This window comes from Berghia stephanieae, chromosome 10 (assembly GCF_034508935.2).
Source record: "Berghia stephanieae isolate SIO BIC M18660-M18661 chromosome 10, UCSD_Bste_1.3, whole genome shotgun sequence".
Lineage (NCBI taxonomy): Eukaryota > Metazoa > Mollusca > Gastropoda > Nudibranchia > Aeolidiidae > Berghia > Berghia stephanieae.
In genome coordinates, this window is record NC_088369.1 from 45,139,818 (window position 1) to 45,158,950 (window position 19,133).

General features: G+C 34.6%; 1 protein-coding gene across 4 annotated transcripts in view; it reads right to left on the reverse strand.

The window, feature by feature from the left end:
• Nucleotides 1-343: 343 nt before the first annotated feature.
• Nucleotides 344-19,133, reverse strand: part of LOC144955864 (monocarboxylate transporter 13-like) — a 37,519-nt gene continuing 18,729 nt past the window's right edge. For 2 of the 4 annotated variants that reach the window (XR_013641836.1, XR_013641837.1), the window contains 6 exons: nucleotides 16,698-16,927; nucleotides 12,735-12,878; nucleotides 10,592-11,326; nucleotides 9,072-9,122; nucleotides 7,064-7,437; nucleotides 344-1,281 (listed from right to left, as the gene is read on the reverse strand). Coding sequence is in view for 2 of the 4 variants with exons in the window: in XM_078886084.1 (XP_078742210.1) it covers nucleotides 1,257-1,281; nucleotides 7,173-7,437; nucleotides 9,072-9,122; nucleotides 10,592-11,326; nucleotides 12,735-12,878; nucleotides 16,698-16,920 (1,443 nt within the window). In the remaining 2 variants the exon portion in view is untranslated. Of the gene's footprint in view, nucleotides 1,282-3,208; nucleotides 7,438-9,071; nucleotides 9,123-10,591; nucleotides 11,327-12,734; nucleotides 12,879-16,697; nucleotides 16,928-19,133 lie in introns of those variants that run through there. The other 2 variants (XM_078886084.1, XM_078886085.1) reach the window with 2 other exon arrangements.

Consider the following 19,133-nt stretch of genomic DNA (forward strand, 5'->3'; position numbering starts at 1 on the left):
GCCATCTGTTTCGATGCTTAACACACACTACACACACACACACACACATACACACACACACACTAATTAAAGATATTAACAATTTCTGTTCATTGAAGTATTAAACGTCGAGTAAAGTGACAAGGATAAGTCAAGGTAAACTAGATCAGTTCAGAAACCGATTTAGGCAGTATGCGCCTTGAGAATCACAAAGTTTCTAAATTTATACATTAGCCGTTAATCATCATTCATTCTTCGCATAACTCATCACTAAATTCTTGACATTGATGGTCCACTGCATCAATCCATCTTGTACAACGATGGGGTTATTTACCAGGTGACAAAAACTGAATTCACTGCGGGAGGGTGATAATTATAAAATTTGATATAAAATACATTCAACTGTGTGTAGTCAAACAAAGCCGGAGTTTATCCTGATGTCTAATCTATAGTTTGAAATGGAGAACAGCAATGCTTGCTACCCTTTGGATAGGATGATAGTCTATATAGCAAAGTACTGTCAACCAGATCTAACAGACCCAGCTATCCTATGACTGTTTGGTGGACAAGACGAGTCCCAAAAAATATCATGGCTTCACACAGGATCAAACTCGATTCCTTTGTATGCGAAGCGGGTGCTCTACCGACTGGACTGGTTGGGACCCCCCAATCTTCTCAATGACAGACTAAAAATTGTCAAATCAAATTTTACGATAAGGAAATTAGATTTTGATTCAGTATTTTAGTTTGGTTCATACCATACCTGCCACAATACAAAGTAAAGAGAGTAGGTGAAATTCTGAAAACAATTGGAATTTTTACAAATGACAAGACAACTGTGCATCAGAAATTAAAACCAAATTCAAAACAATGTGAAAAATTAATTTATCCTTTGTTACAAAAACAATGTATAATCACGTAGATGGAAGAAAATGATATTCAGAAAAATGTTGATGGCGTGTATAATGATGGCGATGACGACGACGACGATGACGATCATTGAATTCACTCCCCTGCTGCCAATTATTGGACCAAAAGTCTCACTTGGGATGACAGCCATGGTCCACAACACACACACACACACACACACACACACACACACACAAGTGAACAAACAAATGGTGATAATGCTGATGGCAACATCATGATTATGCACAGAATGGATGCTTAGGAATAGCACAGTTAAAAGAATGTCATGAAAGGCAATGCGAGCCAAATAATTTTTTTTTATCTGTACAAATTATCCCTTTATAATTATTTTTTTACATAATCAGTCTTTACACACAAGATATCCTTGTATCTCTGAAAAAGAAGAAAAGAAAAAGACAAAGAGTCAAATTTGTTTCATAACATTAGAAAAATCATATTGAATAAAATTTGACAGACTTACATAAACCCAAAAAAAAAAAAAAATCCCTCAACCCCCTTTCCTAAAAACAAACAAGAATACAACAAAAAATCTGTAAATTCTTGTTCTTAAATTTGACTTTGCGGGAAAAAAAAAAACATCATATACCCACAATGCTCTTGCTTACATGAATTATCATTTTAAAAATCTTAAGAATTAAATGTGCTCTTCTTCAGATTTGTCGTACATACGTGTCTGAGCAAGAATACAATAATTGTTAATCACCTTTTCTCCCACGTTCTGGTTTTAAAATTCGGGGGGAAGGAGGGAGGGGGGGGGGGGGGGGGGGGGGGAGTTATCAATTCAATAAAAAATTTTAGTTAGTCCGTAGGACAGAATCAGAAACAGATAAACAGGAGTGGATGATAAAAGAAAGGAAATTAACTACCTCTGATATTTAGTATAAAACAAAATTTCACTTCTCCAAATCTTCATTGAAATCAAAATACAAATTACTATCGGTTTATAAACGAAGGGCACAAAAATGGATGATTTAAAAAAAAAAAAAACAGCTAAAAGAACAAAGAAAAAATAAACAAAATATAACCAAACCAAACAATCTCTAAAAGAAAACAAAGGTGCAAGGCAAAGGGGACTTGTGTTGATGGCATGCATAGGACCACTACCCAGGAATTTCTTACCATTTATTAAGGGAGCAGTGAAGGTTGTATTGAATAATAATAATTAATTATAATAATAATATAATAATAATAATAATAATAATAATAATAATAATAATAATAATAATAATAATAAAATATAATAAATAATAATATAAATAATATAATAACAATAATAATAAAAGAAATATATATAGCGGCTCTACCCCATTGCCACAGGCTCTAAGCGCTTTACAGTGATATAAAAAAACAAAACAGATTCCGCAAGACAAGTGTTTATGGAAAAGTGATGCAAAATTCTATTTAAAAACAACAAAATATGATAATAATAGTATTACAACTTATGACGTAAAAAGATAAAACTTTAAGCGAGATTTGAAAGATGTCAACGAATTTTTATATAAATAGTATGATTCAATTTAATCCTACTGGTGACTAATTTAAAAAATTCTGTTGTTTTTTATAAAAGTTTTTTTGGGATGGTCTACAACTGTCTCTTGCATACAAATGAAAATGAATCTTAAGCACTTCACCGAGTTTTTTTGTTTTTGTTTTTTTTTTTTGGGGGGGGGGGGGGGGGGGGTGCGGGGTTTGTTTAATGAAAAGATAAAACGAAAGATTTTTTTTTTAAACAAGGAAACCAAAAAACAAAGAAAAAAATATAATTAGAAAAAAATGAATAGAAAGAAAACAGAAAAGGTTTTACTGGATCCAGTACATCAGATTAAACATCCTTTTTTTTTTTTCACAAAACATGCAAAAGTATAATAAATAAATCACTAACTCAAAAAAATATTTTAAAAAACAAAAACATGCAAAAACTAATGTTTATGGTATATATATACACACTATAAACATCATAAATTAGTATGTTATTAAGAGTAAGAGCCAGAAGGAGAAAGAAAAACTCATGATACCAATAAGGCTGTTTGTTTGTTGCCACCTAAGACCTGCCTACTTGGAACATTTTAATTTTTAAATTCGCAGTTTTTCAGGAAATAAAAATCACACATTCCCTGTAGTTAACTTTATAGATCAACAATTTACCCTTGCAATGATTTAATAAGACATCGAAAATCCGTCCCTTAAATTATTGTAGTCTGGAATCAACGTTCAATTTCAAAATGTTTTATAAATTAATGACTTAGAGAAACGCTCGTGAAGTTCCGAACTCGAAGCCAAAATTTTGTAATTCTTTTAGTTTTTCGTAGTTGTAGTAGGCAGGTAGGGGAAAAAATGAAACCGATAAAACTAAACGTGACAAATAAGCTGGGGTTCTAGAGAGGCAGAAATTTATAAAAGAAATCCTATGAAAAATCAAAGAAAAATAAATGGCAAGGACAAGCAAAATCTCACTGACATATCATTTTTTTTAAATAAAAAAAATAATTCAAATCAGGTTTTGGACATAAAAATAATTCAATTATGGCGTTAAAACAGGTTTTGATACTAAAAATTAACAGCAAAAAAATACACTCATCATAAAACACGATTCAATTTCAATTCAGATTTAGCAGGAAATTATTTTTAAAATTATGTTAGTCCATAGAGGATAGAATCAGACAACAGATAAACAGGAGTGGATAATATAGAAAGGAAATTAACTACCTCTGATATTTAGTACGAAACAAAATTTCACTTCTCCAAATCTTCATTGAAATTAAAATACAAATTACTATCGGTTTAATTTATAAACGAAGAGCACAAAAATAGATGATTTTTTTAAAAACCCAAAGAACAAAGAAAAAAATACTGTCATTGTAAAACATCAAGTAATTTGTATCTATATTTTTCCTATCAAGCTTTACCAATGACTCACATAAACACACACACACACACAAAGTTTTCATTCCAAGTAACCCAAAAATGTTAGTAGTAGTAATAAACCAAAAATAAAATGTTTCTACAATTAGGCAGGATCTAAACCCTTTTTTTTTTAAATCAAGAACAAAACTAAGAAATACTTCACGAAAGATTCTGTATAAATTGTAAAACTAGACCACCAATGAGTAAACAAATAGGTTTTCACCAACTTCCCTGTGCTACACGTATATTAAAAATCCAAATTTGAGACTCTCAAAACATCTGAGACATAGATTAAGATTTGACATTTGCAAATTGCAGGTCTGTCATATGTTGTCCAATGTGAGTTAAAACCAAAACTTTACCAAAATCCTTGTTGCCTAATGCTTTTCTATAAAAAGAGGGCAAATATTGAACCCCGATCTGTCAGATCAAGATAAGAATGTTTCTTCCAGAAAATTTGCACATCAATTAAATAAGCATTTTCATTTTTGGGCCAACCTGAGAACAAGTCAATGAGCTCCCATTTTAAAAAAAAACAAAACAAAAAAAAACAAAAATAAATAATCCGTCGTAAAATATCTTTTTTTTTTGTAAATCCAAATTTGAAAAAAAAAAATCGATATCAAGCTCAAATGCAAAATTTCCACCGTTATTATTTATATGATGTGTCACATTAGTTCCAAATGCCTCAGAATAGATGTGTTGTGATGGAGTTCAGTTTCGTAACACACATCGATTTCACAGGAAAACATCAGCTTAGCCAATTCAGGAGGCAAAAATTCACGGAACTTTTAAGCAAACGCATTGACGGACAGACGGACGGACGGACGGACCCGTTTCTGAGTGCTGAACTCCAATAGAAAGGCATTATGTAGTTACTTTTTTTTGTTGAAAAAATACTAAGGGTTTAAAACAAACAGAATTCCGTAAATATACGGAGCATTGGCAACATTGCCAGCTTTTTAAACTGTTTCACTGAGTTTCACGGGGTAAAATATTTATTGAATTTTTACTCAAAACACATCGACAACCCCTGTCTGAACTTTCAATACATGACATGACATTCTAGTTGAGGACTTCAATAGATCCAGAGTGACTATACTTTAATAATACACGTATCCTGGTTCTTACTGCAGGGAGATTCCAAATATAAATCTGATCGGCTCACTTTGTAAGGTTGAGATTTTGGCTTTCACTTACTTGCCCATTGATTGCAATATGGAGGATTTTAAACTAACCGAATTCCATAGATAAACAGAACATCAGCAAACATTTTACTAGAAAATTTGGCTAAAAAATCCAGATCTGAAGAAAAAAAATATCTAAATTTGGCCACCAAAAATGCTATATACTGATTAAATCTATAAATGTGGCAGCCCTTGTGCTATGCCTCACATTTGAACATAAAGCTGCTTCATCAAAGAAAAGAAGACCCTTTTACCAGGTAGCTTGAATTGTTCATCTATCTACTGCTATGTTCCAAATAGAAGTGTCACGTCTAAATTAGGGGAATTTTGGAAGCCTCAACGTTGGCATTTTATACATAAATAATTTTTTTAATGTTCCCCTTTTCTGCAAATGTTAATGTTACAAACAACATAACAAATCAAACAATAAATATTTAAATAAATATATAAATCCAGACTGAAAGGGTATGGAAGATTGTCAAGTTCTATGAAAAATAAAATGTTAACAAATATTTCTCAGTCGAGACAACCATGACACTTCTGTTTGTCACAAAATACAAAAAATTATGATAATCAACGACACTTGGAACTATCCCTAGCTTCTAAATCTCTATCTTTTATATATTGAAGTAAATTAATCTCATATTTACAAAAAACTTACCCTATATCATTCAGAACTAACTAAAATAACACATGAGAGAAACAGTCATAATAACAAAAATAGCAAATTTACTGTTCAATTCAAGTCCAGAGTAAAACATGAAAATATCGTCATCAAACTGTCTATCACAGTAAACATCTCAACCAAAGAATTAAAGATGACGACTAAATTTTCAAAAGTGGCGTTGATTCAAATAGTTAAAAATGGAGTTAAAGTTAACATTAAAATAAATTTTTCCATCATTTGGAGTAATAAGATTAGAACACTGACTGCCATCAAGAATAATTTAGTACATAAGGCTTTATAAACACGTCACAGGTGGGAATTTTTTGTTTTTGTTTTTGTTTTTAAGGGTTTTACAGCGCTCGCAACACATTTAGGTCATATCAGCGCCAGTAAAAAGGAAGAAAACGTGATAGTAATAAGTTCTAGAATTACAATTAAAGCACATACGGAAAGGTAAGACAAAGGGGAATTGGTTCAAATAGGAAACAGATGTCCATTCCAAGAGCACACTATCAAAGTACTTAGTTTGAGATCACCTAAAAGTCTCATCCAGACACAAGCACAGATCCCACTAAGAGGAACACGCTCAAATGTTTACAAATCATATGTAAAAATGAAAAGAGTAACAGTACATAACAGAGAGATGATTTACAAGGAAAAAAATATCATCTCCCAAAACTATAACTATACATTCGACTGTTTCCCTCCCAGCCAAGGACAGGACAAAACCATGCAATCTCATTCGAAGACAAAGACAGAAAGCAATTGGAAAACAGATAAGAGGGGATAGAAGACACAGAAAGTACCTCCCTACCCACTATGGGAGGTACAGGTGGGAATTGAAGATCTCGATTTCAGACAGTGCATGGAGAGAAAGGAGCAGGATATTTATAATATCAAAGAATCTTGAATCCTACCACTCTTGAAAAAAAAAAAATGTACTCTGCAGTAACTTTGAATTTTCAAAAAAGTACATTTATATTTATACAAAAAAAAACATTTCTTAACATTCCACCATTAGTTCAGAATAAAATATGAATTTGAGTTTGAGCTTCATTTTGCTGGTAAATTCTCACCAATGCAGACCTGCCAACCCTTCACATTCCAAAAGTGGAATCAGAACGCCTGAAAATAGGAATTTGAGACAAAAAATAGGAATTTCACCTTTTTAACACCCTCTCTTCGCTCTTTGTTATTATTCTTATCATTATCATCATTGTTTTGAAAATTTGAATTTTGGCGGAATAGTACAAAAATGAAGAGTGAAAATAGGAATGATTCCGCCAAAAGTGGAAGGGTTGGCAGTATTGCAATGTAGGTTACAGGTGTCGTTGATCTTATGTTAATTATAGAAAAATAAATAGAATAGTAAAAAGCATGCAAAATAGATAAATACCACAAGAGGTGCACAAGCACGACAGCCAGCAGACAACACATTCAAGAAGAATAAAGAAGACCCGCTGTGGTAAATGAGGTAGTACTAGCGGTAGTCCTTGGGTACCCACACGACAACGTCCGCCCCGCTTCCAACAACCGCCGTCTTCGTATTGGTCAACTCGGTCACCATGGATGCCTCTCTGTCCTTGACCTTGGACGGAGGGAACTCCTCCATGATAAGCGGCATATGCTGTTCCTTGCCGCCCCCTCCCATGCATTCTTTGGTGATCGAGTCCGTCTCGCCGTTTGTGATCAGGACCTGGTCCAGTCGTGATGTGCAGCGTTTTAGTTTGAACAAAACCATCACGATGGAACTCCATAACAAACAGGCACCTGAAAAAAAATGTGTAAATTTTATTACAGTGGAATATGCTTAAAATCAACACCTTGTAGGGATCTCTAGCCGTAAACAAATCGTACGGCTAGTGACCTTGGCAATGGTCATTCCTACTTCCGCTCTGCCTCGTCCCGAGCTGACCCGGCTCATATAAAAGCCGAGTGGACCTCTCGACCCTCTCTCTTATCCTACAGACACCAAACTCTCATTTTACAGACACTTGACAGACATTCATTTTACTCACTCATTTACTTCTTCTATCAACTACTACTACCGCCTCAGGGTAAGCTATATTTTTATACTTTAACTTTATCTATTTAATATCTAGTTTTAACTTAGTAATTCCGTAATTCACCATTAGCCATGGAGTCCTACAGCCAGAATACCGAGTTCTGGCAATCACGGTAGTTACTACAATCTCTTGTGGTCCCAAATTTTCTATTCTTCGTTGAAGTCAAACTCAAGGCCAGATAGATACAAATTAAATGCGATAATGGGAGACAACAATTTCATCTAAACCTTTAGATTAACGGTGTTTGCAACACATTCAAGAGTTACTTTGACAATTACTATCAGCTGTGAGCAGTCATAGAAAACATTGAGTTGTGAGATCCATTTTGGGGGGTCAGATTTGGAACACCCCACCCCACCTTATATCTGGAGTTGATTTTTAAAAAATATACTTTAAATTTGAAATATTTATATTTTTTAAAAAGGAAATGTTTTTGAAAATTGACGATAAAGTCAGCCTTGCTTAAAATCAACATCTCTTGTGGTCCCAAATTTTCTGTTCTTCATTTAAAGTCAACCAATCGTTCTGGTCTGATAACACTGGCTTTACCCGGATTCCACTGCATTTACAAAGCAAACATTACTTTTATTAACTCTGCCCCCCTCCCCCTTCCAATTTTTTTTTAAATTAAAAAAAAATGTTTAAAAAGTAATTTGCTGCATTTGATAAGGGAATTAAAGTACTGAACATACAATATAATTAATGTCATGAAAAGCAGTTCCATGTATTCAAATACAGAATGTCTGGGAAAAAAATTATTTTTAAATCTTCTAATAATGTTAAGCACAAGAACAAATAAAAAATGTTTTATTCGTTTATTCCATTTATCAAAAAAACTTCAGATGGATGAATTTTTACAGAATCTTAACTGACAATGGGATAAACCATTAAAAGTTCTTTAATCCATTATAGCACCCACAACAGTCAACAGTGCAAATTGACCTTCACTCAAAAGGATTAAGTCGGTGTTAAGCTTTGAAATTTATTATAGCCAGAATCGATTGTTGAGTTTGTATGTTTTATTGAGGAGAATGGATATCATATTTAGGGTGTATGCCACAATTAATTTGACAGTTTACATTATTCATTTAAACATCTGTTCGTTCCGACATAATCATTTTAGACGATGGACACAAATATGCTTTTTCTTGAGGAAATCTGGACCATAAAAGGCTCAAACCAAGAGAACTTGGGCCATTGGTATTGCATCTTTCTTATAAAAGTTTAAGAAAAATCTTTCTTCAAAATTTCAAGCATTTTTCGTACAACAGACTACCACTTGCCTTGCCTAAAAATCCTTATAATATTCTTCTTAATTAAAAACTGAATAAAACTTACCAGCCAAATAAAAGGCGTACTTGAAATCATTTTCTTTCTGGAGCAAAATACCTGAATGGGTGGAGAAGGAGAGTTTTTATTTATTTTTAAAAGTCTATATTACAATGCGGCAGAAGGTTTGTGTGTAACAGGAACAGTGCCAGACAAAGCAGAAACACAAAAAACATAAGGGAAACAAAAACATCATCCTGTCAGACTTGCCAAATTGAAAACTTCAAATTTAGTAATTTTTATGTCGATTTTTAGTAATTTGACACGGAAATTCGTAATTTCTGAAATTGTGTATGAACAACCACAATATTATTATTATTATTATATTATATTATTATTATTATTATTATTATTATTATTATTATTATTACCATTATCATTATTATTATTACCACCATTACTATAGTAGTAGTAATAGTAGCAGAAGTAGTAGTAGTAGTAGTAGTAGTAGTTGTACTTGTTGTTGTTGTTGTTCTTCTTCTTCTTATCATCATCATTATTATTATTATTATTTTTATTATCATTTATGTATTACTAAGAATTAAAAATTCGTAATTTTCCATACAATTTCATATTTGCCATGAAATTTGTCTAAAATTCGTAAAATTACGACAAATTTGTACGATTCGGCATGTATGTCCTGTGTTGACTAGTAATTGAATCGAATGCCCCCCGACACACGTAACGTTCTACTGGCCGGTAAACTGTTTAGCCTATCTATCAATATCAAAATTATCACTCCGATCTTAAAACTAAATAAAAAGTAATTTTGTTAATGAGCATTAAATCGAGGCGTGTACGCGTGGACATTGTTAATTTGGACCTGCTGAGTTCAAATGCGTATTTAGTTTTAAGGTTGGAGTGATATTTCTTTATATCGGTGGGCTAAATGGTTTACCGTTACCGGTATACCGGCTGGTAGAATGTTTGATGTGTAGGGGGGTATTAGACCCTCTGTTGTACTAATCATGTGTGCTACAGGAAACAGAAGATCCTAGCACCACAGGCCTGGAAACAGTCCCAAACTTGCCTATCTACTTGAACATTTAAAAATTCGAAGTTTTAGTTAGGAGATAAAAACTAGCAGTTGCTATAATTAACTTTATTGATCAACAATTTTTACCCTCAAACTGATGATTTAACAAACTTCAAAAGCCTTTTAAAATGGCTTTAAAAATAAAATATCATATACGCACTTCTCTTTTGATTCGATTTTATTTACTACTCTTTTACAAAATTAAGTAAATATACTTTATAATGCTTATTCATTCATTCTTTTATATAATGAATATTCATAACTGGCTTTAAAAATAAAATATCAAATACGCACTTCTCTTATGATTCAATTTTATTTACTACTCTTTTATAAAATTAAGTAAATATACTTTATAATGCTTATTCATTCATTCTTTTATATAATGAATATTCATTCATTCTTATAATTCACATTTGTAAACCCAATATCCTTTAAGAATGAATAAAAACTATTTATTTATTGAAAAGAGTGAAAAGTAAAATTAAAAGCTCACCAGTTAATGGACCACCACAGATGGCACCGAGTGCTATCATGAAGGACAAGTAACCGTTGCCCATTGCAATGTACTCTGGGCCCAGGAGCTCTCTTGAAGCCTGAGACAGAAAAGTGGTCCAGAAGCCACTGTAGAACCCAAACAGGATGGAGTAGCCCACTTGTCCGGTATAATCCTCAAACAACATGTGCGATATTCCAGTCAAAATCACCCCGAGGCCAATAGGGCAAAGGGCAGAGGTTACATCATCCAGGGTGCTGTTGGGACCCATAAATGCAAATATCATACGGCTTACAAAGCTGGATATCCCGACGCATGAGACGAGAAAGACGGACATCTCAAAAGACGTGCCTCTTGCCATGGCATACGACGGGAGGTATATATAGATAACAGTGGATCCAAAGCTCCAGAACAGGTTGGCGAAGCACATCCCGTGAAATAGGGGGTGTCTGAGCGGGAAACAGGAGAGCATTGGCAGGAGTCTGATCTCCTTCTCATGCCGCAGCGGCTTCATCACCATGCCGCAGACGCACAGGTTTAAGGACACTCCGGCCAGAATGAGCATGGTGCCTCTCCAAGCGAAATGGACGAGCAATTCGCGGATGAGTACAGGGAATGTGATTATACCGGCACCGATTCCAGCCACCATGATACTCAAGGCCTGGAATCTGCCATGAATGAAGTAGCGCTCAACGGCGACGACTGAAGGGGAGCAGGCTAGACCAAATCCCAGTCCTGTGAAAATATAGGTACAGATTTATTTTAATATTACATTTATAATAAATTTTTTAAAAAAAAGAGAGAGAGAGAGAGAGAGAGAGAGAGAGAGAGAGAGAGAGAGAGAGAGAGAGAGAGAGAGAGAGTGAGAAAGAGAGAGAGAAAGAGAAAGAGAGAGAGAGAGAGAGAGAGAGAGAGAGAGAGAGAGAGAGAGAGAGAGAGTATGAATCACAGTGAGCAGTACTCATGTGGAAAAGAAAATTTCACATTCAAAATATTTGAAATTCAAGAGAAATAAGAGAATAAACTAAACCCTATGATTATTTTTAAAATTTTAAGCTTACACATGTGGATAGTTTTATTCAACTACCAACATCATGTCAATTTTTATTTTAAAAAACGTACATATAATTCTTCAAAAAATGTTTTTTTAAAAAGTGTTATTGATCTGGAACCCCATGAAAAACACTTTGAGTACATTTAGTAAATATTGTCCCATACAGTGGAGCTAAGTTATAATGACAACTGCCGTTTCAAGCGGAATTTCTTGATTTTAAAAGGCAAGACAAACAATCAAATTAACATATTATTTGGACTTAGATTGAATTTTCCCCCGAAGGTTGGAACAATGAGGTATCTCGTTTCTATAAAATCTTATTTGTCAATCCTTTGTATTAAGTAAAATTATGCCAATTTACTTTTTATTTATCTATTATCTTTTATTTTGGTAATTGTAATTCATGATCAGAGAATTGTGCGTGCTTATAAGCGGAGTCCTTTTCAGTGCACATGCTTATAAAGGAGTAAATTGATATAGTAAAAATTTTGTCACGCCCCAAGCGTGCTTATAGCCAGATCGCACTTGTAGCTGGATTGGAGTGCTTATAAACGTAGACCACCGTATTTGGTGATGAACAAGTGTGCATTTTTTCCTCCAAATTAGAAATTCCTACTTCAGATCAAGTATTTGATATCTCAAGTTTCTGGATCACTCATTAACTTTATATTTTAAAAGTTTTAAAAAAATAATTGAGCTTTATATAGCGCAATATCCACTAAATGTGCTCAAAGTGCTTTACAAGGGGTCCCTGGTCAACAGCAACATTTAACACGTAGGACGGGACATGACGCCTGTTAGGCGATATTACAATTTTTCGGACAAAGACAACGCTGTTAACGGCCAGGTACTAATTTTACACCCGAGGACGGTGAGAGAATGTGAGTAAAGAGCCTTTTCCAAAGACTCAACTATGCGGCAAGCGCGAGGCTCGAACCCGGGACCTTCCGATTCGAAAGTGAGTGTCATACCACTAGACCACATAGGGTTTAGTCTTATTATCGGGCTCTCTTTGATTTTGATACCGTCAAACTTAAGGCAGCACTGTATGTCTAAAAGCTCAATTATTTTGGGTGAGTGAAGACCTACCTGTAAGAACTCCAAATGTGAGATAAAGCTGGTACAGTTCCTGGACCACCATGCCCAGGGCCAACCCAGTGGCTGCCAACAAGCCTCCTAGCATGATACTGAACCGACACCCAAACGTGCTGGTGACAAAACGGAACATCACACCTGAAACGACACACAAAACAACTTAATTCACACAGAGTAACATATATTAAAAAAATTAAAAATTATGCCTTTTCCGCCACATCATAAGACATCGTCGCCTAGGCATTCCATGAAGGAATATAGATAACTCATCAAACAAGATGTCTGATGTCAACAGGAATCACCAATGTTGTCAAAAGTGAGCAAATTGGGGGTTAATAATCTTGCTCAAGGAAAAAAAACGAAAGTGCCTGAAGTGGGGCTCGAACCCAGGTCCTTCCGGGTCACAGTGCAATGCCTTAACCACTCGGCCACTTCGCTCCCCAGTAACATACATATATATTCCACAGAAAAATGGACATTCAAAATATTAGGCCACTCAATGATCATTATACATTTAACTCTCTCCTTACCAACTATAACAAAATCTTCACATTCGTTACGATACAACCAACATTTTTCTTATTCAAATTTCTCTTGTACAACATAAAAATTAAAGAATATGAACAGTGTGTTGTAGAGCATGTTTTGCTAAAGAAACTAAGTATGGCAAGAACTTACTGCTATTGTGTCTGAGTGATAAAAAATCTATTTTTGTGTTAGTTGGGTGTGAAGTTTTAAGGAAAATCCTGAAAATGACTGGTAAGGAGAGAGTTAAGAGCAAAATTTGATGAGAAAGTAATTTCTTCTTCTGGCTTCAGTCATACCCAAGCATTACTGTCCCATGTTGCATGTCCATAAAAAGAAAAACAAAATTATGGTGGCTTCCTGATAGTATGTATGTGGTGAACCTTGTTTATTTGTTCTTTTGTTTTTTTGTTTTTAAGGGTTTTACGGCGCTTGCAACACATTAAGGTCATATCAGCGCCAGTAAAAAGGAAGAAAATGGGATAGTAAAACGTTCTAGAATTACAATTAAAGCAGCCAAGAAAAAGTAGGACACAGGAGAACTGGGAACAAATAGGGATCAGATGTAGATTCCAAGAGCATACCACCAATGTACTTAGTTTGAGATCACCTATAAGTCTCATCCGGACACAAGCACAAAATCCAACAAAGAGGAACACACTCAAATGCTTACATCATACATTCAAAATAACAAATATAATAATACATAAAAGAGAGATGATTTACAAGGAAAAAAATGTCATCTCCCAAAACAATAACTATGCATTTGACTGTTTCCCTCCCAGCTAGGACTCTGGCCAGGGCCAGGACAAAACCAAGCAAATTGGAAAACAGGTATAAGGGTATAGAAGACACAATAAGTACCCCCCTGCCCACTGTGGAGGCCAGGAACCCCACCCAGGTGGTGAACCTTGAAAATCTCACAGTTACTAAGGTTGATGCATAAAAGACACCGAAAATCTTTTCTACCGTCTTGTACCAGGCATTATAATAGCAAGCAATAACCATTTTATATAATTATTTTCGCTGTTTTACTACCCAATAATGTAAATATCAATTAATTTAATTGTTTTGCAATCTTTACATTGACAATTTTAACCATTTTACAGTATTGAAATGATTGATAAATAAAGCAAAACTCTGGCTGTGTACCCCCTCCTGATTTATTTATACACACTACACACATATATACACATCGGACATCATATTTCCATTAGCCATTTATTCTACTGTGTAAATTATAACACGTCTGTACCAAAAAAAAAAAAAAAATTCTTTTGGGATGCAATAAATCATCATCATCATCATCATCATCATTATTATTATTATTATTATTATTATTATTATTATTATTATTATTATTATTATTATTATTATTATTATTATCATGATTATTATCCTATTTGATACACTAGAGATCAACTGAAACATTATGAAGTATTTTGATATTGAGAATGGCCAATCTGTGGAAATATACTGTGTTGTTTTTTTAAAAATGTATTTAATTTAATACAACAGGAACGTGGTTCGTGCATAATAATAAGGACATTGAAGGTGAGGGGCATGAATATTAATTACAATGCATAATCGGAGGAGGAATTCAACAAACCATCCTCTGTGATGAATGATAACGATTGAATCAGCTATTTACAGTTCAAGGTGACTATAATAATAACATGTTGCTGTTGTTGTTGCTGTTGTTGTGTGAATGGAGATTAGGTAACACGAATGGAAAACGATATCAATGTGCTGCAGTTTGAATTAGAGACAGCCTAAACAGTTTGGAATTGGAAATGAAGCACAGCACATACTGTACAAGCCCCACCCATTCATTAATATTCTTCCTAACTCTAATAAAACACCTTTTAAAAAATCGGACTAAAATATATTCACTTCACAATATCGATGGATTTAAATTGTAGGAGACAAGAATTGAAGTTTTAAAAAGAATGATTCGACTTGATTAGTTCAGCCATGTAATTTCTGTTTATCGTATATATATAATACGAGAGATAATTTTCATGTTTTAGTTATATACCGTTCTTTTGACCAAGAATAACAGTTCAGTTAACAGTATTTTTTTAATCTGTTAAAACTTCACACTAGCCAAATGTCAGTCTCGGGTTTAATAATTTTTGGCAAGATGAGGGTCGTCATAATATTTTGAAATTGATGACGTAAAAGTTTTCTAGCCAAAATTGTGTTTTTTTTTTAATTGGCATTTTGTCATAGTATAAGGAGTTTTTTTTATGTAATTGTTAGACAGGCCCTGTTTCCCACAGTGTTGAGGTGTTGATTTCTTTATATCATACCAATGATCAATTAATTAGATTGTAAGGGGGAGATGGGGTGGGGGGGGGGGGGGGGCTTGTACTGTAGGAGACCTGAACTGAATTTGTTTAAAAAGAATCCTTTGTTTAATAATGCAATTTCTGTTTATGTTTATCATAAAAGGGAAAGATAATTTTCAAGTTTTAGTTATATATGCCCTTGTATGACAGTCTACGTATTGATATAGTCCCATGAGAGTGAAATATTTACAGTGCGTCGGGTGACTTTATTCAAAAATCCTGTATTTCTTTACTGAAAATATTCTTTGCTGTGATGTATAAAAAAATAAAATAAAATATAATTCCCCCAAGTCATCCCATTGTTTTGTTTTGTTTTTAAGGGTTATACGGCGCTTGCAACACATTTAGGTTATATCAGCGCCAGTAAAAAGGAAGAAAATGGGATAGTAAAAAGTTCTGGAATTCCAATTAAAGCAGCCTTATTCTTGGATGGATTAACTAATAAATACCAACACAGATATAATGACACGTCAATTGACTAGTCAAATCATGTCACTTTCCCCAACTTTAATATTTACATCATTTTACTCAAGAGCAGAGCTGCCAACCCCATCTGATGAGAATGTGTACAATGGGACCTCAAAATGGGGGAGATTTCATAAAAATGGGTACAATCCTGAAATCGACGAAAACTAACCATTGTGAAAGTAAGAGGAAGGTATACTTATATAAAGTCACACCACAAGCTCAATTGCAGCAACACTGATGTTCCCAAGACTATAATCCAATCCTTTCAGAATTCTACCTCCCAGCATGAAGATCATAATTGGTCAAAAAATATATGAATATTCACTTGGTCACCAAGGTTTCTCAATAGGCTAGTAATAATATGAATTGCAACTAAAGAAAACTGAAGTGGCTCAGCACACTAAAAATGGGTACAATCTTGGGGGAAATGCGTACAAGCGTAAAATATATGCTGAATATGCTTACAATTCCGCATTTTTTGCGGTTGGTTGGCAGCTCTGAAAGAGTGTCGACTGATTACAGAAACTCACCCAAAAAGGGCCTTATGATGTTACATCATAAAAGGGCCTAATGATGCTACATCATAGAATCTCGAGAGTCGCCAGAAACTTACTTGAGAGTGCGGTGACGTATAGAAGAATGGAGCCAATCCATGACGTCTCAAAGTGGCTCTCGTAGAAAATGTCCTTGAAGATAACGTGGAACACACCCAGGCTGTAGGTGATGCCGCATATGATGAACTGACTGAAGAAGGCTGCTACCACCACGGCCCATTTCCAGCAGCCGTCCTCCGAAGATGCCATAGGCGACACAGTCACGCCGCTCACCACAAACATCTAGATACTGGGTGGAAGGAGAAGAGAAGAAGGGGAAAAGTAGGAATTAGGGTCCATAAACCAACTGGAGAGAGAGGGAGAGGGGGGGGGGAGAGAGAGAGAGAGAGAGGGAGAGACAGAGAGAAAGAAAAAGTGAGAGAGAGAGAGAAAGAAAGAAAGAGAGAGAGAGAGAGAGAGAGAGAGAGAGAGGGGGGGAGAGAGAGAGAGAAAGAGAGATTAAGGGGTGGAGAAGAGATAGAGAGAAACTAAGATATGTAGTAAATGGAGAGAGGGGAGAGAGAGAGAGAGAGAGATAGAGAGAGAGAGAGAGAGATATAGACAGAGAGAGAGAGATAGACAAAGATATATATATATATATATATATATATATATATATAGAGAGAGAGAGAGAGAGAGAGAGAGAGAGAGACAGAGAGAGATAGAGAGAGATAGATAGAGAGAGAGATAGAGAGATAGATATGACACAGAGAGAGATAGAGAGAGAGAGAGATAGATAGGGAGAGAGAGAGAGAGAGAGAGAAAGAGAGAGAGAGAGCAATGACAAAATCGAAGGAGTTAGCAGATAAGCCACTGCCGTAGGAAGAAGAAACTCAACTGTAGTAAGCCTCGTGTCAATTTGAAATAAGAATATTTCTATTTCCTATGTACATTACAATTTATGGTCATAACTCCCATGAAACTGTTAAAACTTTACATATCTAGTTCTAACAGGACTAAATTTTGTAGCGCTTGGCGTGTAGGTTTATTTACAAATAACTGCTCCACTGGTGACGTCCAATCAAGGGACGCTACTCTTCCGCTAATCTCATTCCCTATTGTGATTTAGTGGGTTTTTATTTCAACGAATTTGAGGTCAAAACCTTTATTATCCCTTGAAACGAACTTATTTTTTAAAAGAGGAGAAGAACAAAAAATCGGATTAGCAAGACGTTGTAGGATTGGGAGTGGGGGAGGAGAGGTTCTGCAGAATCTAGTCTAGATTCAGGATTTCATGCCATCTTATATTTTTTTAAAGTAACTACTGTACTGGTTTACAACCACTAAGATTTATACGTGTAATTCAATTTTTTTAATCAAAAAAAAAAAGACAACCAAAACAAAACAAAAACAAAACAAACAAAAACAAAATTAAAAAATTACAAAAATAAAACAACGCTTATACTTTTCACATTTCGCTTACCCATGGTGAGAACAACGCTTAGTGTGACAACAATTTAAAATGTTTTCATTCTTTCTTTGAGTAAAGTTACAGTCAGTGGTAAGTAAGCCTTATTTTAACCAATTTGCCGGAATTTCCGGCATATGCCGGCGAACTTTCACCCATGAGAATAAGTAAGTAAACGAATAAACATATAAATAATGTCCGCAATTTTCCTCCTACAATGTTTTATAAAATCAGAATTGTGTTATTTTAATTTTAACCTACATTCAATATAAAGGCGTTTTTCTTCAATAAAATACAATAGAAAAAGTCATCCAATAAAATAAAAAATATATTTTGCTTGTTTCTTTACTTGTTTTGTATGTTTTCGACATGTGACTTATACAGGAACACAAGAATGCCTGGACGGGCCCATCAGCTGCACTGACCATGACCTTTTGTTTTGATTGTTTTTAAGGGTTTTACGGCGCTTGTAACACATTTAGGTTATATCAGCGCCAGTAAAAAGGAAGAAAATGGGATAGTAAAAAGTTATAGAATTACAATTAAAGCACCCAAAAGAAAGTAAGACAGAGGGGAACAAATAGGGATCAGATGTAGATTCCAAGAGCATACCACCAATGTACTTAGTTTGAGATCACGACACAAGCACAAAATCCAACAAAGAGGAATACACTCAAATGCTAACACTATACGTTCAAAATAACAAATATAAAAATACGTAAAAGAGAGATGATTTACAAGGAAAAAAATATCATCTCCCAAAACAATAACTATGCATTTGACTGTTTCCCTCCCAGCCAGGGCCAGGACAAAACCAAGTAACTTAATTCCAAGAAAAAGACAGAAAGCATGTTGGAAAACAGATATAAGGGGATAGAAGACACAGTATGGACCTCCCTGCCCACTATGGGAGGTCTGGATCCCCACCCAGATATAAGGGGATAGAAGACACAGTATGTACCTCCCTGCCAACTATGGGAGGTCTGGATCCCCACCCAGATATAAGGGGATAGAAGACACAGTATGTACCTCCCTGCCAACTATGGGA